The following is a 23,605-nucleotide window of genomic DNA, read 5'->3' on the forward strand; positions in this document are numbered from 1 at the left end:
GTCATGGGCAAGTCCTGAAAAATTTGGAGCAAATTTGCTTGGCCTCAAAATGGCTTTTCTTTTGCCTGGGGGAGAGTGCTGCTGTTAGTTCTGAGTTAACAATATAATTTCTTTACTTATCCCCATTGCCTTATCATTTGTAATTCTCTGTCTTGAGGCTGCATCTGGACTGCTTACAGCTATGAGGGGTGATCTGTTATTAGAGTTACATCCTGAAGATAAAATTAATCAAACTTTATTTTTTAAAGACTCATTTTAATATTACATATCTGGCATTATGAGGGGTCTTCAAAAAAAAACAGCCATGACCACTGCCTTCCACACATCATCATGTAAATTAGTGCTAAAACAAACCAACCAAATAAAAATCAATACAGCAAGGAGGAAAAAACCCCAGTGTTTTGGACAGCATCATGTGAGCTATTCCTGCTTCTGTCAAGGAATAATTCCTTAGGACAGAAAGAAATCACTGGTGTCTATCCAAGGTATCTCTCTTTGGCTGAAATACTACTGCTTGGACGTAGATTTTGAACCACTAAAATGATTTCTACTGGTAATTTTGTGTATCGGTTACAGACATGCAAATATTTTATTCTTGTAGAGGAGATAATCAGATAAATTAAAATCATTGAAGAAAGAAGAGCATGAAAAAAACATATTCCACCATTTGCTATTTTGAAATCTACAGAGATTTTGGTTTTGGCAGCATACCCTGGACTGAAGTTTGTCTTGGACTCATTCAATTGTTCCCATTCCAGCCAAGGAGGGGAGACAAGGCTGCATGCCCAGCATTAGATGCTGGTGTATCTCAGATGTTTATTTCTGTATTTTAGTGCTCTAAGTTTGCTAGAGAAAAGTGAGAAAAAAAGTAAGTTAAAACTTGTTGGGTGGCTTTTTTGTTTTTTTTTTTTTTTTTTGGTTGGTTGGTTTTTTTTTGGGGTGGGTGGGGTTTGTTTTCTTTTGGGGGTTTTTGTTGATGAAGTTTTTTTTCCCCCATCATGCCATCTTTCTGCAGATTTCCAAATATGTGGTGAACTTGTGAAATCCAGCCTGTGTCCTACAAGGTTTCATATGGCTCTGGAGAAGGCAGTTATGCGACTTTCCCTAAGTTATTTTTTATTCTATGTATCATGATAAAACAGGAAATACATGTACTGGTGAAGGCAGAAAAATATAATTTAACTAAAATCCATCTCTCAGCACTGGTGGGATTATTCCAGGTGCTGTGTTGCAGCTATATTAAAAAAATCCAAGTTTTCTAGAATATCAGCCTACAAACAACCTATTGAGCAAAGTGTGGTGGTTTTACCACACAGTTTTGAAAATTCTACTTTTTTGGGAAATGTATACAGTAAGAACAATATGTTCTTTCTAAGTTTGTAACTTCTGTTATTTTCAAATCTCATTTTAGTAATTTCTAAAAGGCCTCAAACTTGCCTCAGTAAGACATCCTTGAAGACTCTTAGTTTTGTTATATGCAGAATGCTAGTATCAGCTGTGCTATTGTAGAATTTTTCCTCTGTGAAGACACTTCCTCAAGTGCAGTTTCTAAAAACTAACTATTGGCCTCTTCTGGGAAGAAATACCCTGTGACATCAAATAAACTAAAAAGCCCAATACTATGTCAATAATGAAGGAACCAAACAACTTTGTGGAGCAAATTATACAGTGGTTCATCATAGTTCTGATTTCCTCATTAAATTTGAATGGAGGCAGCAGCTGCAGTTTGAATTTCTTGCCTGTCATCCAGATTCTATAAAGCACAAATCTATTTTCTGCAAATAGTTTCTAAAACTTCTTCCACACACTGGAAAAAAAGCTTACTGATTACAGCCAAGAGCTTAGAATGAGGTCTGAGATATTAAATATATCTTAACTACCTGATAAGTCTGATAGTTGTTCTTAATTAATGATACCTCTAAGGACCACATATACTCAAAATCTAGAAAGTAAAAATTATTTAATCTTTTTTTATCAATAATAAAATCACATGTTCTGGAGACAATACACACAATTGTGAAACACACTTAACTGTAAAGAGGATTAAAGACTGGCTTGTTCCTGGTTTAATTTGATATATAGGCCTATCTCTCACCCACAGTCAGGTAAGTATTTTGGTAGGTTTTACAGGTGAGATGCAAATAACATTTTAGACTATTTAAAAGAACAAGAATTAAGGCAGTGTTACAGAAGGTTGTTTCAAGTTTCTTACTAGGCACAATAATCTGTCTTAATAAAATATCTCAATTCAATTTTTATTCCTCTCTTTCTCACTTACTTTGCAAATAATAATAGATAATAATTAAGCTGTTTTGTGAATAAATCTTTAAGTACATTCAATCCCGTGCAGGTACTTTGCAACACAATTTTTCTTAAGAGCTCTCTGAACTTCCACGATGACTTCTGTTCTGGATTTCCTTGTACTTTCCATGCAAAGCGGTCCTTGCCGTACACATTCCTTCAGACAGGAACTTCTGGGCACAGTGAAGCCATCTGCTGGCCACCCAGCCCGGGGCATCGCTGTCCCCTTGTGTCCCGGCGTTCCAGAGCCTCGGTAGCGGTGGTCAGTGGCAGAATCCTCTCTCACGTGGACAGCAGCTGCCTCTGGGATGGGGCTGGGCTGCGTGCGGATCCCTGCTCTGCACTGCCATGCTTCCAATGTTCATCATAATCAGAGAATCGGGAGCACTTCTGAGGATCTCAGCACACAACAAAGTGACTAAGTTTTCAACATAACTCCTGTAGTTTGGAGAGCTGCCGTCTTTTGGGGGTTTTGCTGTGGAAAAGAAATGCCTTTTGCAGGCTGTGTCCTGAGGGCCCTTGACGCCGGGTACCGCGGCTGGCAGTGGGGTCGGAGGAATGCTCGTACTGGGAAGCAAACCCATCCTTGTGGAATTGCTGTCGTGGAGTATCGTGACAGACTATGACAGGCCTAGGACTACGACGCCCTTAAGCTGTGCCATGGGAGGTTTAGGTTGAATACTAGGAGGAATTTCTTCACAGAAAAGGTGGTTAGACATTGGAATGGCTGCCCGGGAAATGGAGTCGCCATCCCTGGATGTGTTTAAAGGAAAGACTGAACGTAGCACCCAGTGCTAGGCGTAGTTGACATGGTGGTGTTTGGCCACAGGCTGGACTGTGATGATCATAGGTCTGTGATGGTACCACCCGTGGGAGCGCTTTCCTTGGCTCTCGCAGGCAGTGGGCAGATGAACGGCAGAAGTGCGAGGAGGCGGCAGACAGGACCTTCGTGTCCCAAGGCGGGCCTCCACCTCAGCGGGGAGGAGCGAAGGAAGAGCGGCTCGGGCCCCACATCCCGCGGGATCGGGACCGGGATCGGGATCGGGACGGAGCCGCAGCCGCACCCGGCTCCCGGCGGGCGCCGCTTCCGCCACGTGTCCCGCCGGGCCCGCTGGTTGCCGCGGCGACGGGAACCTCTCCCGCCCCTTCCGGCCTCGCATGGCGCCGTCTCTTCCGCTGCGGGGAGTAATATGGTGAGTGGCCCCTGCTGGGGGCAAGGAGGGAAGGGGAAGGAAAGTCGTGCGTGGAACATGGCGTGCAGAGGCTGCTGGAAGCGCCCTCTCCCTCGCCGGGGCGGCGGCGCCGCGGGGCGTCTGGGCAGGCGCGGCCCGGAGCGGGCCCGGGGGCAGCGCGGGTGTCGCTGCCCGTGCGGTGTTTGCTCCCCGGGGCTCTCCGCCCGCCCCTCGGGCGCCGGCACCGCGGGCAGGGCCCGGCCGGGTGCCGGGGCCGTGGGGGCTCCTGTGCCGGAGCTGCCTCTGGAACACCGGGCTGCGGTGTGAGCCTCGGAGTTCTCCTTCAGGGCACGTCGGTCAGGGAGCTGGACTCGCCGCAGGACAAACAGGTTATAGTGCGCTTGCTCCCCGGTGTCGGGGCTGTCACTCTGTGGCTCGCTTCTCTCTGACGAAAACCCGATCTTTTGGGCACGACCGCCCTGTGTGCGCGTTCGCTGGGTGTCGAAATGTTCCCTTGTCGTGCTGAGCCCCGCTGGAGTGACATGGGTACCCCTGACAGGTGCTGTCACCTGTTGGGGCAGACAGCGCCACTGGCTGCAGGAACACCCCTTGTGGAGCTCTTCTGGCACCTCAGGGGCTCGCTGGGGTGTGGGGCAGCCGCCCTGCCCAGCACCGAGCTCTGGGCAGAACTGTGGGATCGAGGGATGCCTTCATGCTGAGGTACAACACGTGCTGAGCTGGAGCTTGTCCCGGGTGCGCTGGGGCCTGCCTGAGTTTGCACGGGTCCCCTGTGGCACAGAGTACACAGCTCTGAGGCACGGCATCCTTTGTAAATAGGGAGGTGTGGCACCTCGTGGTGCCTTTTCCCCACTGGGAAAGCAGTGGGTGTGAAGGTGTCAAGGAGGGCTACGGGGATGTGAAGGGTCTGGAGAGGAAGCCGTGTGAGGAGTGGCTGAGGTCACTTGGTCTGTTCAGCCTCAGGAGACTGAGGGGAGACCTCACTGCGGTTACACCTTCCTTGTGAGGGGAACAGGAGGGGCAGGCACTGATCTCTGCTCTGTGGTGCCCAGTGACAGGACCTGAGAGAATGACCTGGAGTTGTGTCAGGGAGGTTTAGGTGGGATATCTGGAAAAGGTTCTTCACCCAGAGGATGGTTGGGCACTGGAGCAGCTCCCCAGGGAAGTGGTCACAGCACAGCCTGACAGAGCTCAAGACGTGTTTGAAAAACGCTCTCGGGTACATGGTGTGACTTTTGGGCTGTCCTATGCAGGGCCAGGAGCTGGACTTCTGTGATCTTCGTGGGTCCCTTCCAACTCAGGATATTCTGTGATTCTTTGTGATTCTGTACCACAGCAGCTGTCATAAGCAGGCTGTCTACTGCATGTTAGAAAAGCTTTCTGAGGTGTTCTGGCATCCTGCATGTGTCTGTTAAGAATTAAATTATCATGTAATGATTTGCTAATAAAGAAAAGAGTAAGTGCCTGTGTTTTGTCCCAGATGAGCTAAACTTGGGATATGTAGTAGTGCTTAAAGTTTAATTCATGGCACACTTGTATTTCTCAGATAATATGAAATGCAGCTGTGTTGACAAAGTGTCTGAAAGTGAATTGAATTAATTTTGGTGAAGAGCCCATTAGTATGTCCTTTTGCCTTCGGCTGGCAGCTAAGGTGTGATAGCTTAAAATCAAGCCTTGTTTAATCTGGCCCCAAATTGGTGCAGGCAACAATGGCCTGTCATTACAAGTCCACAAATTTCTGTTGCAAATCAGAAGGGTTTTTCATGTGGAAAGCTTACTTCTTTGTGGGCAGAGCAGAACAGAGGACAACCAGAAGCTTTGACCCTCCAAGGAAAGGGAGACAAGTGTCATGGCAGATGAATTTCTCTGGTGGTCTGCTCCCTGTCACACTTGCAGGAGAGCCATGTAGCAGCCCTGTAGGTTAAATCACAGCCAGGATTGTTGGTATGTTTCATTTTGTTACTGGCTTTGTGTTCACCACATCACCAGCATTATTTTTACTTCTGTGGTGGGTTCTCCTGTATAGATCTATAAACAATATTTTCCTGTTTAATAAATCCATTGCCTTTGGGTGGGAAGCGTGCTTTGATGAAGAAAAATATTTGTGTTTTAAAACTGTCTTGTAGTAGCTTCATGTAAATAAAAGTTAAAACCCACTCTTCAAGTGATACTTTAGTGTCTCTTCCAGTAAAACTGAATTCTGGATTATGTCTAAATGAAGCTTGATTCTAAGTAATTTGTCATTTTCTAATATGATAAACCATGTGAAATGGTTACCAAAATATTGGGTTTAAAGTTTGCGATATTTCTGATTAACAAAAAGTTCACCTGAGTCTTTGATATAATTGTGAAAATAGTTCATAAATAAAGGTTTCCTTTTTGCTAATTTAAATAATGCTGTAAGTAAAGTTTTTAATTAAACTGTTGGGTTTTTTTTAAGGGGACAATACACCTGTTCCGCAAATCACAGAGATCATTGGTTGGAAAGTTAACACATGAATTTAGGTTGGTTGCAGCAGACAGAAGGGTAAGTATTGCTTAAAAAAATCATAATTATAATAAAATACATTAGCTGTAGTAAGTTAAAATACACTATTAACTTAAGTATATTATGAAATTTTTTCTTTGAATTTTTCTAGCTGTGCTTAAAAAATAATCTTTGAAGTTGTATTGCTTCTGTGCGTTGTCCCTGTGAACTAGTGTTCTCCAGAACTTATGTATTTATATCTGATGGGTTCAGTGGAACTGTAAACTGACTGTGTTCAGATGTTTTTGGGACCAAAATTTCAGCACAAATGAAGGAACCCACTAATATCAAGTTGCATGAGTTGGTATTCAAAAATCATTACAACACACAGATGCTGTGTGCTGTAATGAAATGCAAAGATTATAGATGGGTGGGGCTTTTTTTAGACCAAAAAGGTATTTTAAGTATGGTGGCATTCATAAATGAGTTTTAAAATAATCTGTAAAGTTTAAAATAGACTAAGGGCTTGCTGTTCTGAAATGAGTGGTGAATTTTTGGGAGGGAGGAGAATCCAGTTCTGTTTGCATGACCAGGTACTGCAATATTGTTTTTTAAGACCAGATAGATATATATCTGTCCTGTAAATTTTGGAAGGTGTTAATCCATATTTATTCCCATCAACAGTCCTGGAAGATTTTGCTGTTTGGTGCTATAAATTTAATATGCATTGGCTTCCTGCTCATGTGGTGCAGCTCTACAAACAGCATAGGTAGGTGGCTCTCATGTACTGAAACTACAACAAACTACTATGTGTTTCCTAGCTTGTGGAGTTCCAGCTGACTGAAAAAGCCAAATCCAGTACTTAATGGAGTTAGAGGTTTGCACAGCCAGGTTCAGAAGGTGCTTCCTTTTGATTTGCCACAGTCAGCTTAGAAGCATTTTTCACAGACAAGTTTGGATGGGTGGAAGTCCTTCAAAGTTTGCACAGTTTTTCAGTCCTGCTGGTCATTTGCTTTCTGTAGTAGCTTCTTCATCTTTAAGACTGAAAACAAGTAGGCTTTTGAGTTACTAGTCCTCAAACCTGTTCCGTGTATAAGGAGCACCAGTGATGTGCAGAGACCCTCACTTGCAGTTGAATGAGAATGTTTGTAGTGTGGAAAAGGCTTAAGACTTCTTTGCTTCCAAGGAATGCTCAGCAGTAGCCAAAACACTGGAGTGTTTCCAACACCTCTGTAGCTGCTGCTGCAAAGCACAGCACTGTGAGGGCTGCTGTGGGGAAATGAGCTCCAGATCAGCCAGACCCAATGCAGTTTTGTGTGCCTTCTGCTTTTGGGTGGGGGCTTCAATGTGCTTCCCGTCACCTGCACTGAGAATAAGATGCTGGTTTTGTTTTTAATTTTTGGTGAGGGTTTTCTTGCAGTTTCAAGATTGGTTAGAGGTGCAAAACAAGTAAAATATTCAGTTCAACCTACTTTTCACTGCAATAACACACATAAGAGATCTCTTACTTTGGGAAGTGATGTGTTTCTGGAAGATCTCCTGACTTTCCAGTACCTAAATTCCTTGTCACAATTTAGTCACAAATGTGATAACTGTTGTATCTGGGCTTTATTATGTGCTTTAGTTGAATTAGGATTGCCATAATGAGCCTGCTTATGACATTATATATATTGGTGTCTTTAGAGTAATAGAGACTTGTTCTGTCAGCAGAGGCAGTTTATGTAGGTAGAAGACTGAAAAGAGCTGCACAAAAAGGACTTAGAATACAAGTGGTTTTTGCATTGAAAAATTAAGTATTAAATTTTAATATTTACTTTTCTTTACAGCTTTAACTGCTTACACATATTTGACAATCTTTGACCTTTTCAGGTGAGTTTTTTCCCATTTTGTCTTACTGTTCATTTTGTCTATATATTTCTATACATTTAAAATTTACTTACAGGTTCAAAGACATGTAACTTATTCATCAGTATAGAAACAGTCATTGGTTTAATGAGTATAAAATTGCACACAATAAATAGATTGTATTTGTCTGTCTATTAGATCTATTGAGAATGACCATAGCTATATTGAGAATGACTAGTAACTGATCAGTTCAGTCATGGATTTATCTGTGCAGATGTGTGACACCATAATATGGTACAAAACTGTTGTCTGGTTGTTCTCTCAGAACATTTTCCTAATGCCTTCGTCACTGATTGTGAAGTAGCCCTCAGTTTTAACATCAGGAAACAAGAAGCATGTAATTTTATTTCAAAAATATTTTGCAAGCTAGATACCAAGTATTCTGCACATAAGGTCATTAGATATTTTCAGTATTTTTCTTGTATTCTAAGAAAAGTATATTAAAACAACTTTTAGTTGACAGTTCTGAACACTTTTGCTAATATTGATAATACAGACGTCAAATATATTCAGTTGTTATCTAAGATACAGAATAGTAGCAGTGGTTGGGAAATAAAATGTAGATATTTAAAAAATATTAGCCTACATTACCTTCCTTGCTGTCTCACTATGTTATAAAAGGTATAGATCAGCTTTCTGAGTCATACATATATCCATTACCTACTGTAACTTATCTGACTTACAGTTAAACATTCATAAATGACATCAGCAAACATGCAGAAACAAAAATAACTTGTTGGGATAGGCACAAAAGATCTGTGACTGCATTAGCATTAAGATTTAACTCTAATGAATCTTGTCTTTTAAAATTTTCTATCTACTGAATTTTTGTCATCTTGCTCAAAATACCCTTTTCACCTTGGGGAAACTGGGGAAAGTCTTGATACTGTACTTCCCATTCTTGTATGGAGTTCTTTTTTCTTTTAGTTTTAGAAGAAGGTGGAACAACCCCAGGCACTCCTGTCTTAGGTTAATTAGGGATTGGACTAGAAGATTATTCTAACTCACAGCAATCTCTTCCACAACTTTTGATTTGCTGTAAGGGAGAACAATGCTCAGTAATTCTGCTGCAAAAATCAATTTCTGATTATTTTCTTTTTGTCATTGCCTGGTGGCATATAATAGTCTCACTGAGAATATGAGTTTATGGCTTTGTATATGAACAGTATTACTTTCTTTTTACTTTTACTTTTTATTCTACACAGCTGAGGATCAAGTTGTGAGGATGTGATTGGTCATCAGTTGTAGGGACGAGTTCTTGATCCAGTCTGATTTAACATTGTTATTAATTACAAAAGGACTGCATGAAAACACAGATGGCACTGAATCTTTGTGGATTCCAGTTGAAAAAATTGTTCAATAGAGGAAAAATAGGCAGAGAAAACTACACTCATCCTTGAAACATTCTGACTACTACCATGGAGATTCAAAAATAATTGGAATTCTAGATGTTTAGTATGAGAGAAAAATTTGGACAGAAGATTGCAAGAGAGACCTGTGGCTGTCAGTGAATGGCCAGCTAGATTAGAGCTCGTGTAGGTGAATGCAGCCGAAGAACGTTCGGCCATCTGTTTTGGCCATATGCATAGAGAAATTACACTGTGGAAAAGAAAGGCAATACTTGGTGTGTCCTGAGACTTACTCTAGAGTACCAAATCTAATTCATGGTGTAGCTCTAAAAGAAGACTTTAATGGAGAGATTTCTTGGCTTTTTCTTTCACTCTTCTGTCTTGCTTCTCAGCTTCCTTCTCATTTAAGCATCATTTCTCAGGTTACAGCATTTCTAGGCAAGTTCAGGAAGCACATGAGGAGCATTTAGAACATCACTGGGACAGTGATGGAGGTTGAGTTCAAGACAAGATGTGGCTGTATTTGTATGTTGAGTTCTGGTGGCTCAAGTGTGTATTTGTAAATTAGGCGGTTTATAAAGGCTGTTGTTATTTATCACAGTCTAATTCTCTCCCTTTTTTCAGTTTGGTAACATGTCTAATAAGCTACTGGGTAATGATGAAGAAACCCAGCCCAATCTATTCATTTGGGTAAGTACTAATAACAAGATGTAGTGTTTGATAATAGAACATTTCATACATTGCTCACTGTCATTGCCTGGATCCCTGAACAGCCATCAGTAATACTCTGTGTGTGAAAGAGCCTAAAAGAGAGGAGGGCCAAGACTAACTGTAAAAAACAATTAGAGAGTAGGGGATGGACAGGAAGAAGAATTAAGAAATGCTTAATTTTAAGGTGTCTCTGATGAGTGGAGTGTTAAAAGAGACTGAAAATAATGACTATTCCATAAAACTTTCAGTTTCTTCCCATCTGTCTGTTGAATGAATTGGAAAAAGTAGGTGTATCCTGCTGGTTCTTGGACAGAAACGATTCTATTGGATGCATTGTTCAATGTTCAGTGTTTCTAAACTTAATTCTCAAATTTCAGGTTTGAAAGGTTTGAAGTTCTAGCTGTATTTGCATCTACAGTTCTGGCACAGCTTGGAGCTCTTTTTATACTGAAAGAAAGGTAGGGTTATGTACTGTTTTCTTTAATTTTATAACATATGAAGATATAGTCCAGATCAACTGAAAGCACGTATATTCTATGAGTGCTGTATTTAAAGAGATACTTTAGAAAAAACTCAAAAGATATTAAAAAAATATTGCTAAACCTTACTGCTTGCTTACATTTACTACACTACATGTAGGCTTTAGATGTAAAGATGGGAATTGATAAATGTTCTTAAAAAGCTCTCTAGGGAAGTTTTAATGGTTTTAAGAATACTTTTTCCAAAAGGTTGAATAATTAATTTAATGCATTTTCTTATGCATCTTGACTTTTGTAAGCTCATTAACAAATAAAAGTCTTTTGTTTTTACTTCTGTTCATTTTTGAAGTCAAAGCAGCTTCATAATATATCAAGGAGCTGAATGTTTGAAGCATCAACTTCTTCACTCCCTCTAAGTTTGCTGATGTATTTGTTTGCCATACCATGTATGCTTGGGAGCATTTGTATTTCAGGAGGTTAACCTAAAACATTACTCTTGTTTTTGAAGATGAAGAGGCTTTTGTTAACATGTGGAATTTAAAACTGCAACGATATTCCTTCCCTTATTTTATTCAAGTGCTCTATTTTCTGTGTAAAGGGCTGTATTAACAACTTAGCAACTTTAGACTATAAGGTCAATGTATTGAAGTGGCAGTCCACTGGAATGAATCACCCTTTGTCAAAACTTCTAAGTTGTCCAACATCAATTTTAGGAAATTCCACAAACTTAGCAGGTTTTTCTGTTACAGCTGAAGCTCATTTGTTAACTCACTGGTGTGCGAAAAAAGATCTGTACCTCCACCCCAGTATCCAATGCCTACTTTATTTGACCTTGCTTAGTGTGAGGCTGTAAGTCAGGAATTTCAGACTTAGTTTGTTATAGTCACCAACACTGGTGGTGGTGCCAGTAGCAATATTTTTTTGCATGTTCATTTACAAGCATATTTTTATCATATAGGCAGCATTCATGGTAGCTGGCACAGTTTGGAAATATTTGGGAAGTCTAAATAACATCTGCTTTGATTCAGTGTTAAATGCTTTCTTTGCTTATAAAAGTTGCTGTGTTTATTTGAGCAATCAATTTTTTGCAGTACTTTATCAGTTTTTATTTATGAATGGCAGCTAATGCTAAGGAGCTGTAAAAACATGCTTCAGGTATCAAGGCTTTACTGTGTGAATATAACTCAGATTTTCAATTGTTCTTGTAGTGCGGAGCGGTTTCTGGAACAGCCTGAGATACACACGTAAGAAATTATTTTGGCATGTAAAATGTGTTGTTGTCCTTTTATGTTTCTAATTCATATCTGACATATATTAGTTATGGAAGTACTTTCAGTACCAAATTGCTTTCGGTGCATTAGCATTTGTTTCAAACCATGTGCAGGCTATACTGCAAACAGTTCTTTTCAAGGTACAATTGAAATTTAATGCTCATGTTCTCTCAAATAGCGATCTAACTACACATTGCTGCTTTTCCTAGTTCCTTTTTTTTCTTGTGGCCTATTGGAAGGCCTGGTATGTGGGGGGGAAGGATGCTGTGGTCACCAGGGAACTGAAGCTTTCAGAGGGTTCAGACTATAAAGACCAAGGGAAGAGGAAAAGAAAGTGTTACGGGGCAAAGGAAGGGGATGTGGAATGTATGTTGAAGTAGTTCTAGAAGAGGCTGGGGGTATATGGCATAATTCCATAGAAAGCTAACCTTCCTAGCTGTGCTGCTGAGGGGACAATGTGTTTTTATCTTCAAAGGGCAAATATATATATATATATGTGTGTGTGTGCAAATATGCAATTGGTTAAGAGCTGTTACTCAACATTATGAGCGTTGTGTGATAACAATAAAGTACGAAGTTCAGTGATCTGGTATAACCCTTACAATGATTATACACTGCTGGTTACTAAATATTACACTAGTTTATCCTGCTGGTCTTCAGCCTCAGTGAACACCAAGGAAAATATTTTGATACTGTTATTGGTAGTTACAGCTTGATGACACGTTCTGTGATGATGGGAAATTAAGACACCTTTTTTCCCCTCCCTAGGGGACGACTGCTGGTTGGTACTTTCGTGGCTCTCTTTTTCAACTTATTTACAATGCTTTCCATTAAGAATAAGCCTTTTGCTTATGTCTCTGAAGGTATGTGATAAATTAGACTGTAACAAGAATTGAGAAAAAAATGTTAATGTTCCTATTTTTATCAAGGTATAACTTGTCTGGTAACTTCCTTAACTAGTGGTTGTATATTACTGTTACCTCTGTTAATGTAACTTTGTGCAGTAGAATTGCCATCTGATTTTCAACTCCACTTTGGTTTTAAGACTCTGAGTAGTCTGAGGTAATTAATATGATATTATTTTAATGCTGCAGTGTCCTTTATTTTCAGTTTTTTGAATGCAACCAGTGAAGGTCATGTGACAAATTCCAGAACTTTCAACACATTTTCTTGATGTATTAATGGATTAAAATATAAGTTAATGCAATAGTTCTTTTTTCCTTTTCATTGGTAAATGAAAAGCTCTTTTACCTTTTTCATTGTGAAGTAGGTTTGCAGTCATTCCTGCAATTGTAAATTGTTCTGTTGTAATTGTCCTGTAAATTGTCCGTAGTTATAAAAATCTATTTTACACTATATTATATAAAAGATAATGGTTATAGCCTGCAATTATATTTGTACTTAATCAGTTCAGATTATTATGAGAGCTGGATGTTATACTTGCTGCCTGGAAAAGACAGACTTGGGTCATTTTTCAAGTGCCAGGGTATCTGTTGAGATATATTTACTCATTCACACTGTATTTGTTGAATTCTTCCCTTAAAATAAAACTTGTGTGTACTTTAAAATGTAGTAACTTTAAAGTGGTACTTAAAATTGTGGTAACTTTATTACCTTTTTTCTTTTGCAGCTGCCAGCACAAGTTGGCTTCAGGAACATGTTGCAGATCTTAGTAGAAGGTGAAGCTTTATATTGTTTTCAAAATCATTAGCTTTATATTGTTTTCAAAATCATTAGCTTCTGGAAGGCAGTGTTGGTTTTGTGTGTATAATAACGTTTTGGAGGGATATTGAGGCACAAACTTGTATTAGAGCTTTTAAAATAGCTTTACCTACTGCAGGTCTCGTGTATGAACTCTGGAGCAAACATTGTTTCCCATATTTCCCAGATAGATCTGTTTCTGTTGGATTGATGTTTCTGGGTGTCTTTTCTTTTGAATAAAAATGTTCAGTACATTGTATGTGATTCTCTTTGGGTGAGAATAGGAAAACTAGCATTATCCTGTACATATTTCAACTGCATTTCACAGCATGCATTACCAAGTGATATATTTTGTAATAATTTATGTTTATTTGCTTTGTGGGCTGGATGAATGTTTCAGGTGGTTGAGTTTAAATGTGATGAAACAGGTTACACACTGAACCATAGCTATGGAAACTGCTCACCTGTCCAACAGGAAACTGGAAAGTCTGTGTCTTCCAGGGATATAAGCAGTGTTGTTCATTCATCTTGTCTGTTAACTGTCTTGTTTGTATTGGATATCTGAATGCAAGATAACATTGTTTGCAAATAGTTTTGTCAGATGTCAGGGAAGTTTATTTTAATCCATAGATGTTTTTTCCAACTATCTGTCAGGATCAAAAGAAAAATGTTAAACCAAGTTGTAAAACATGTTAAGTATGCTTCAAAACCCATCTGTTTCTGCATCTCGTGATCTCTTTTACAGTTAAGGAGAGCAGAGAATGCTGACTTGGTAACAGAAGAATTGATTTTATATGGGTATAAGATGTTACATCATCAGAACCAAAATCTGTGAAATATTTTTGGAAGACTAATAATTAGGTTTCCAAGTTTTATTTGAAAAAAAAAAGGTGGATACCAATCACAGACAGTTGCACAACTTCCCTCTTATCAGTGTAGAAACACAGCTTTAAGGGAAAGGACGCTGATGGATAACTTGGAGTCCCAGATCAAGAGTAATATAGTTAAGCCAATATGAGTAAAACACCATTGAATTAGTATGTATACAGCTATTTCAGATGTGTTATGTGAAGCAGTGCTGATTAAAAAATATCTGCACCTGTATATAATTATGTTAATGAAAATTCTTAGGGAAGCAGGCCAGCACATGATGTCTAAACATAGGTTGATTTTAACCATAGCAACAAAATATTTCATGTTGTCTTTGCCTTGAAATTTTCCAGGACATGACATGCACTTAGATTCACTGGGAAGTACAGAAACTCCTTTCTCTCTTCATACTCTCATTGAGAGGAGATAGCCATAGAGAAATAATTTTCCCAGCATTCCCTCATGCATTTTTTTGGTCTCCTCTTATTCAACTAGCTGGTCTTCTTCCTCTTTTCGGACTCCATGAATTAGTTAGCTTTGACTTTTGGACACTTTGGCACACCAAGGTGGCAGATGTATTGAAGACTGGTGATACACAAATCTCTCACTGTGTACATCTCTGTAATACCAGTATTGAACCCACGAACACTTGTGTTGCAGACAGCTGATACAGCTATATCATAGAGTTATGTTCCCAGAAAAAAACTCTTGATTAATTTCTGCTGACAGCAGCCTTTGAGCAGATTTAGTGGGGCCTTTACAGTGCTCATCATGTGCTATGACAGCAAGGTGTGTTAGTAGTCAAATGCTAAATAATGGGTGTAATTTTGGAATTTCAAAGTAGTGATGAAGAGCTGGCTGACAACTGCTTTTTCTGTTTTGTTGCAGTATTTGTGGAATCATCCCAGGATTGAGTAGCATCTTTCTGCCACGGATGAACCCTTTTGTCTTGATTGATATTGCTGGAGCTCTGGCTCTTTGCATCACATACATGCTCATTGAAATCAAGTATGTGCAGTTGTTGTTTTAAAACAGTAGCTCTTTTTGTATCCAGTCTGTGGGAAAATACATTTTTTGCATGAGAGGAATGATCTGATGTAGAGCTGCATTTTGTATGAATGGAATTGCAACTCTGTGAATGCATCTGTCTGCTGTCCAAGATGAATGAGAGTTTAAATGAGATTAGCATATGTAAAATTTTGTAAGTGTATATAATTTAAAAGAATGAAAAAAGAATCTAAGGAAGTTGTTCTGCCTCTCAAAAACATAAATACCAGCATTTCTTTAAAATTGCTCTTTCTCCCTAGCAATTATTTTGCTGTGGACACAGCCTCTGCTATAGCAATTGCTTTGATGACATTTGGTACCATGTATCCCATGAGTGTCTACAGTGGGAAAGTACTACTCCAGGTAAGGCAGCCTCACAAATCAACAGGTTTTGTGGTTTTGGTTCTGTTAAATGGCCTCATTAAAAACAAACAAACAAACAAAAACTCTTGACATCTGTTTTAAGCTTGCAGATAGGAAGTGTTTCCATGGGAATTTGTGATGTGCTGTAAGAATGTTAAAGGTTGTGCAGATATGCATCACAAATTGATAAGAATTTGATGAAAATGCCATTGGTCTCTTGTGTGGGTAGACCAGACTTAAAGTCTCTCTTACTTGAACAAGGCCAGTTAATCTTTATTTTAACTTTTACTTTCTTTTCTTCTTCTTTTTGAAGACGACCCCACCTCATGTGATTGGCCAGTTAGATAAACTTCTTAGAGAGGTAAGTCAGTATAATACACAGCACAGTATGTACAGCTATTAAGCATTCAGGAATGTGAAGAATTCTTCTGACTAGTCCAAGAAGTTTGCTAAAATTATTTTTAAATATTTTTTTTAGCTGCATGTAGAAAATATGAATCTTGTTTTCCAAGATGAATAGTGTCTTTTAGGTATCTGGAACAAATCTAAGTGCAGGCTGTTTTTATTTAAATTTGAGCTACTATTGAAGTGGTTTACAAATGTGAGTTGAAGGAGGAAAAGGAGTACAGGCAGCTGTTGAATTACAGCATATCAAGTGGAGAACATACTTCAGTTTGGCAGCAACAGTTACTTGAAATAGGTTCCTTAAAACTTTTCTGATGGATTTGGATGTTTAAGGGTAGCAAAAGTGCGATAGATAAGCATTGGTGACATTAACAGACATCATCTGTTCTCCATATGGAACTTTTATTGCACTACTGAAAATTATTTGTTACTCAGTTATGTATAAAAATACATTTCTAAAGGGATTTGAACCTTCTAATTTATTTTCATATTTGTGGATGTTTGTGTAAAATTAGGTTTCAACTTTGGATGGTGTGTTGGAAGTTCGAAATGAGCATTTCTGGACATTAGGTTTTGGCACTTTGGTAAGTTATGCCTTTATTATCTTCCTAGCCTTTGTTGTCAGATACTACTTAAATTTTTTAATCTACATAAAGTAGGATATTTCTTCTGAAATACGAACTATAAAAACATTTGATGGAGTCAGTACTCAGTCTGTATGCTTTATTGCAAAACTTCTCTTCCTCTGTCCTTCACATTTTTTTAAAGCTTTGTTGTTGATTCATGTTATTAATGTATACTGCAGTTCTGGCTTAACGCATACATTTTTGCAACCGTAGAATTCCTTTCATATTTTGGAGTGAAGAAAATGACAAACAATGGAAAAAACATTTTTCAAAGTGGTGTGTTAGTGTAAATTGTCCAGGAAGAGAGAAATAACTGTAACCCTTCAAGCACCAAAGATCTACAATAGACAGTAGAATCATATGTTTTCAGCATTTCTAAGAGAGAAGGTAGAGCAAAATAATTACAGTTGTGTACCAATAATACTGTAAGCTTAAAGAAATGAAGGGGTATTTTTTGTGATACAGAATGATCACTCAGAACTTGGTTACTCCTAAGTTGATGCAGTTATTTTGTGACAGCTGGAAAATTAAGACTCTTAGAATATTTCTTCACTGGTTTCTTCCAGTATGCTACCCTTCTTAAAACAACTAAAAAGGCATCTCTTCTCTATTTCTGATGTAAAAATAGCTTTCAGTTTACTGTTCTGCCACTTATGCCTAAATTTGCATTTTGCTCTTTTGAGCCATTTTTCTCCCCCAGTTGTTGCCTTTCCTGCCAACACATGTTGTAGTGTATAGTTTGGTTCTAAGACTCGCTTTTCCTGAGTGATGATCTTGCTATGTTCATAGGAGAGCAACACATTAGGAAAGATCAGAATGTATCCTGTAATAAGGTTCTTAATTTAGTCAGTAGTTTCCACTGCAAAAGGTCTTTGTGTAATTCTCTGCAGGATGATTTGCCTCTTCTTGAATGCATGTGGGGAATCTTTATTGGAGTAACAATTAACAGCCAACTTGTTTTTATCACTTTCTAGGCTGGATCGGTCCATGTCCGAATTCGGAGAGACGCGAATGAGCAAATGGTCCTTGCCCATGTCACTAACAGATTATACACATTGGTCTCTACCTTGACTGTTCAGATTTTCAAAGATGACTGGATCAGACCTACCTTATCATCTGTGCCTATCGCAAACAACATTCTGAACCTTTCGGATCATCACGTTATTCCAATGCCATCTTTGAAAGCTGCTGACAATTTGAACCCTGTTACCTCCACTCCAGCTAAGCCCAGCAGCCCACCACCAGAATTTTCTTTTAACACACCAGGCAAAAATGTGAGTCCAGTCATCCTTCTTAACACCCAGACAAAGCCCTATGGATTGGGCTTTAATCATGGATCTGCACCCTACAGCAGTGTACTCAGTCAAGGACTTGGAATACCAGGAATTGGAGCAGCTCAAGGATTCAGAACTGGTTTTGCAAATGTCCCAGGCAGATATGGGACAAACGCTCGTGGTCAGCCCCGACCATAATAAACACCATTATTTATTATACTTAAGGGTATTGACTTAATTCTTTTATTACCCAATTTTTATAAACATTTGGAATGTCACATCATTCTGAATGGCTGGGAACAAGTGCATTGTTCATATTCATGAAGTGGTTAAAAAGCAGTTTTTTCCTTCGCATCAGCAGTAGCCTGTGTAATGCCACAGATATTTTGCAGATTTACAATACTTTACAAGTAGTTTTTATAGGGTGTCTATTTCTACTCATCTTTTTTATCCACTTTTCTTCATTTATCCAAGAATGTATTGAGATGCAGCACAACTCCATAAAATAATAAAATTGTGACCAGGTAGCATTTTTTTTTCCTCATGAGAGTTACTGGATGCTGAATAGCTGAGAGAATAGGAAATGGCAGAAATACAAGCCCCAATTTTCAGACATGTTTGATTGCTGTATTAAGCCATGTTTGGGCCAAATCACAATTCAGTTTTGGTTGCAAAAATCCATCAATATTCATGTTGTGGCCATTGTGAAGGCAATCTGGCATTTCAGATTGTAATTGATTTTGCGATACCGTGTTTTTACATTTTTATTGATGCTTTTATAGAAACTCAGATGGTTCAGCAACCATTTTCTAGTTGAAGTATTCCATACTCATCTCTGATATTTCTTACTTTTTGGTTTAACTGCAAAATTATTTAGCAATATACTGGGAAATAAAATACTTAAAACTTAAGATTTTACAAGCACCTCTTTTTTACCCTATTAAGGATACAGAACAGATGACTGTTGTTTCTGAAACCAGTATTTCATTTTTGACTATGGGGAGTATTCTATGATTTGATTGTGACTTTGTATTTTCCTCTTTGTATTTTTTTAATAGTTCCAGGGGAAAAGTAATATATTTATATTCCTGGTTTAAATCCAGAGTACAGGTCAGTGATCGCTGAGAGTTTGTAGTCACTGCTGGAGTGCTTAACCTTTGGGGCACACTTGGAGCAAGACCACTTGTGCTTTTGCATTACTGTCTAACTGTACATTGAGCTGTCTGCATTTCCCCAGGGCCTTTCTCAGAGAGCTCTTCCCTCTCACTGCTGTCTTTTCCTTCTCTGCTCTGACAACAGGGAAAGGCCTTTTAGAAATACTTCATTTTTTTTTCTGTTCCCCTGTGCAGTATCTACATTACAATTGCTCCTCTGCATATTCTTCTGCATCTCTTGGCCGTCTGGGAATGGGTTGCCCATTCCTGCTGTTTCACTTGTAACTCAGGGTGCTATATATTGGCTTCCACCTTGTTCATCTGTGTGCTAAGTCAGTCACTCCACTTCTGTGAGGTGGTTACATGGAGCTGTGGTATCTCAGGGATTCCAAAGATACTATGTTACCTGAAGATAATTGCTTTGATGAAGAAATCTTTCTTATGTATATCTGAGTGGAGAAAACAACGTTCATTTTAATTTTAAAGATCTGTGGCCTCTTCACTGGCTGAGGACTTATTTTTCTTTTTCTGTATAAGAATATTTCTATTTTTCCCCCCTCTCCATGACCTGTGTTTCTTGAGCCAGTGCTTGGACGAGGGAGTCATTCTTGCAAAAGCAAGGTGACATTCTGCATGATGGAGATGTATCTTTTGGGGATGTTTCAGGCTGAGGGTAGTGCCCAGGCTGCCAACTGGGATGCTGTCCATGTAAGTACAAGTAGGGAATCTAGTTCTGTACTTCATTTGCAGCAAGAGTGAAAATTTCATTGCTCTGTTAGGAAATGTAATGACCTGGCAAACTTGCATTTAAAGATTGCAATGAAGTTAGAACGATTGGCTCTGTTTCTGTGAGGTCAGTATTAACTCAGTAATCACCTGTGGTCCATTATCCTGTCTTTCTGTGACCTATTACATGTGCTATTGCTGCATGGAAATTCACTGAAGTACAGAACACTTGAACAGATTCTCTGTACCTCTTGGGTGCTGGGCTAGACTGCACTTTCTACAGCATCTGCAACACCTTAGAGCCAGCAGAATGTTTACAATACACTACTCTTGTGTGGCCTGGTTAAGAATTGTTCCTTACTCCAGTTTCATAATCACTTGATATCACTTTTTCTGATATTTTCAATACATTGTATTATGTTAAATGCATGCTTACTTGTTTTCAGTAGAAAATTAAATCTCCATTTTATTAAAAAATGAAGCTGATCTCTGATTTAAGATGAGAAGGGAGGGTGAGAATCCCAGAATTCTGAGTGCAATATAATCACTTTAACAAAAATACTTTTTTGAGTGATTGTTTACAGTATATATCATATGTGCAGATGATAAAGATTCTTTTAGATATTAGAAGAGCTTTTTAGCTGCTTTATTGTTATGAATATATTAGAATATTTGTTAAATCAGCACAGAGTAAAATGTCTCCTTTTATATGAGGAAAATAAAATCAGTGTAATTCGTAAATGACAAGGGAAAAGTGGTAATTTGTGTACAAGATTTTACAGTTATCTTTCTCTATATATTGTTTAAGTGATGCTCTCAGGTGATACTTCAGTCTCAATGAGCAGGTATGTCAAACTTTAGAACTGTTTTGCTGGGTCTACTACCAGTGTAGACTGGGTCCTTGGAATAATTCTATAGAAAGTGGTTTTTTGTACATTTTGCCTTTTCTAACTGTGTTTTGCTGTTAGGTGATCATAATCTAAATGTTTATTTGATACATAGTGAATAAGAACTGATAATTTATATAATCTTCATTCCTAATGCTAGGAATGCTGTTTCAGCTAGAGAGAAAAGAAGACTGGTTCTTGCTGTCATTTCTGTCTGCCAGAGAATTTGGCATTCTTACCCCCTTAAGTTGTTCCAGCTGTGATCACACAAGACCACATCACTTGTAGGTAAATGCATCCAGATTCAGAGAGTTTGAGGGGCATGTACCATTATTTGGCTTCAGATTCTTGTGAGAAACTGCCTTGTCCTGATACAGAAGGAGCCAGAGCTCCTATCATAAGACAAATAACTACCATAATATGGGAGGGTTTTTCAGCTTTACATGTTGAGTGATGGCTCTTGAGTTCATTCTGTTCTGCATTCCCTTCACCCAGGTGGTAACCACAGACACCTTTGGCACACAAAGCCAGTGACACCCTTTTGTGGCTGGTAAACTGATTTTTATTCCTTTCCCCTTGGCTGAGATATGACACATCCTTTTCAAGGTGAGAACCTGTGCAGCAATTACACTGATTAGATTAACTGAAGTCCTCTATTGATTTCTAACCCCTGCTGCCATCATCCAGCAGGGAAGGAGAAACTATCCAGCCATAGGTTTTTCAACACAAAGCCTGTCTCTGAATTCTGGACTGATTATCTGTCCTGTGCTTGTCCAGACCCAATGGATCTGGATTTAATCATACTCAGTGTTGAAACTGAGAGTAGAAGAGATACCAGTCTTGGTCGCTTTGCTTGTGTTTTTTGGTTTTTTGGGCATTTTATGAAATAACTTTTGACTTTGCCCTCTCCCCTGCCTTAGTAGCAATGAAAACCAACCTTGTGCCATGTCTGCCTTGCTGGCTACTTCTTGTGCTTTTAAGAACTTACACTATTGGATTCACATGGTTACTGGGTTGATGTAAGTTTTCCTTCCAGCAATTATTTTTTAAATGAATGATGGATCATAGAAATTGCTAAGATAATGACCCTTCCCTCTGTAAGTAAACTTTTCCAGGGCTAACATCCAGTTAGGAGATGGCCTTTTTTTCCTGTATCAAAAAAACCCCAAACATGAAACCCAGGGAGGGAAGAAAAAAAAAACAAAACCAAAAACCCAAGCCTTTTCATGTTTTCTTCACATTTTGAGAAATATTGAATCATATTACAGCAACCTGTGTCTCATTGCCTTGGACTGAGTAAACATAACTCAAGATAAACATAACTCTTACTGCATGCTCAGGCAGTAAAAATTTAGTGACAAAATTGACATGATTTGGTGTACCACATGGTTAAATTATGGCTTCAGCTAAGTCTTCATAGAGATTTAAAAAACCCAGGCTTTTCCCAGTTATAACAACCCCTTGAGCCAATATTTCACAATGAAGCATGTTTTAAGTTAACTTTCAAATTCTCAGAGGCAGAGTAGCAGTCCACACTGCAAACATGTACTGCATTTTTCAGAGGTCCTCCAAAATATGAAGTACCACAAGAGTTCACCAAAACAAATCAGCCACACGAATTCATGTTTATTATTTCTATATTTAGCCATTCTGTTACCTTTCTTCACTACTTAGGAGGGTATGAAGGTGCCTTATTACTGCTCAAAGTATTCAAACTTCAGAAGATTTAATGTAATTTTCTAGACTATTTTCTCTTGGGCTGAGGTAGAAGAGAATTTGATTATGAAGACTTCAAGAAACTTTGATATGTTTACACAGATATACAGTAATACCTGAAAATAATCTGTCTAATTTTTTAGAATTTTCATAGTATTCTATTTCAGAAGTTTCAGGTAAGACAAATGTTTCTCACCAATGTTAAAGTGATAGGAAAAGAAAAAATGCTTTTGTTTCATCTTTGAGCTACCAAATCAGAATTAAATTTAAAATCAGATCAAATTTAATTTTCAGGCTATCCTGTAATAGAAAAATTTTACAAATTTTCACTGCTGTAAATACCTATTTCTGTAACAACTTTATAATATGGATGTAAATAGTGTCTTAAGTTCCAAAATATTCGTGTTAGGAAAATGGTAAAATACAGGCCAAATCTGACATGCCTACAACTCCATTGCTTACCTCCTTTTTAATTCTCTTTGCTCAGGGTAGAACTTTGCAGGGAAGAAGTTTGGAGCAGTAAAATATTGATTTTTTTCCCCCTCAGTTCATCTCCTATCAGCCTGATTTTTTTTTCCCCTTAAAATGCTCTCATCCCTTTCTCACCAGTGGAAACCATAATTCTGTCAGTAGCTTTTGAATATTGTTCTGGTTTTCATTGATCTCATTCCAGGCTTTCTTTTTGCCTGTGTTACACTAAATCTGTTGAATAATTCCAGTAAGGAATGTAAAAGCACAGGGTTGTTAAATTGGTATCTTTTTGGTGCCTAAACTGTTGTCTTGCTTTTAATAACATTTTATTTTTGATAACACTTTGCCTTGAAAATTTTATTTAGATAAACTATAGTTTCTAAAGTGATCACTTTGCTGATATGAGTATTTTTGTTGTGGTCTGTATTAAAAACAGCAGGTGGGTGGTGGTTTGGAGGTTTTTTGGGTCAAATTGTGAATGATTCTCACGTGACTGAATGGTGTGTACTGCGTCATTGCTCCCACACACCACCTGATCTTTTGTTTATGTCTCCTGTGTTGCAGTCAGAGCGCAGGGAAACCCCCACATACCTTCCTGTTAGCATCACCCCCACCACCCTTCTCCATCAACAAGTATCCAACAAATGATAGGGGAAAAGCTGAATTTGGGTTATTGTTCTGTTTTCTGGGGG

At 38.7% G+C, this 23,605-nt stretch overlaps 1 protein-coding gene across 1 annotated transcript; it reads left to right on the top strand.

The window, feature by feature from the left end:
• Positions 1 to 3,209: 3,209 nt before the first annotated feature.
• SLC30A6 (solute carrier family 30 member 6) lies at positions 3,210 to 23,301 on the top strand. The gene is made up of 14 exons (XM_071429412.1): positions 3,210 to 3,494; positions 5,932 to 6,018; positions 6,643 to 6,727; positions 7,785 to 7,827; positions 9,837 to 9,902; positions 10,301 to 10,381; positions 11,611 to 11,646; positions 12,442 to 12,536; positions 13,304 to 13,352; positions 15,133 to 15,252; positions 15,552 to 15,654; positions 15,968 to 16,015; positions 16,575 to 16,643; positions 17,660 to 23,301. Exons 1-14 carry the CDS (start codon positions 3,210 to 3,212, stop codon positions 18,155 to 18,157), a joined length of 1,665 nt encoding a protein of 554 aa, XP_071285513.1. The 3' UTR covers positions 18,158 to 23,301.
• Positions 23,302 to 23,605: the final 304 nt, after the last annotated feature.

This window comes from Agelaius tricolor, unplaced genomic scaffold (assembly GCF_023055355.1).
Source record: "Agelaius tricolor isolate 1412-34295 unplaced genomic scaffold, bAgeTri1.0.p SCAF_1, whole genome shotgun sequence".
Classification (NCBI taxonomy): domain Eukaryota; kingdom Metazoa; phylum Chordata; class Aves; order Passeriformes; family Icteridae; genus Agelaius; species Agelaius tricolor.

Bases quoted from the DNA above. Each gene is read 5' to 3' on its own strand.
- SLC30A6 (XM_071429412.1), top strand. From the start codon at position 3,210: ATGAACGGCAGAAGTGCGAGGAGGCGGCAGACAGGACCTTCGTGTCCC. The intron at 13,353-15,132 runs GTGAAGCTTTAT...GTTTTGTTGCAG, and splicing joins GTTGCAGATCTTAGTAGAAG to TATTTGTGGAATCATCCCAG. The intron at 16,016-16,574 runs GTAAGTCAGTAT...GTGTAAAATTAG, and splicing joins TAGATAAACTTCTTAGAGAG to GTTTCAACTTTGGATGGTGT.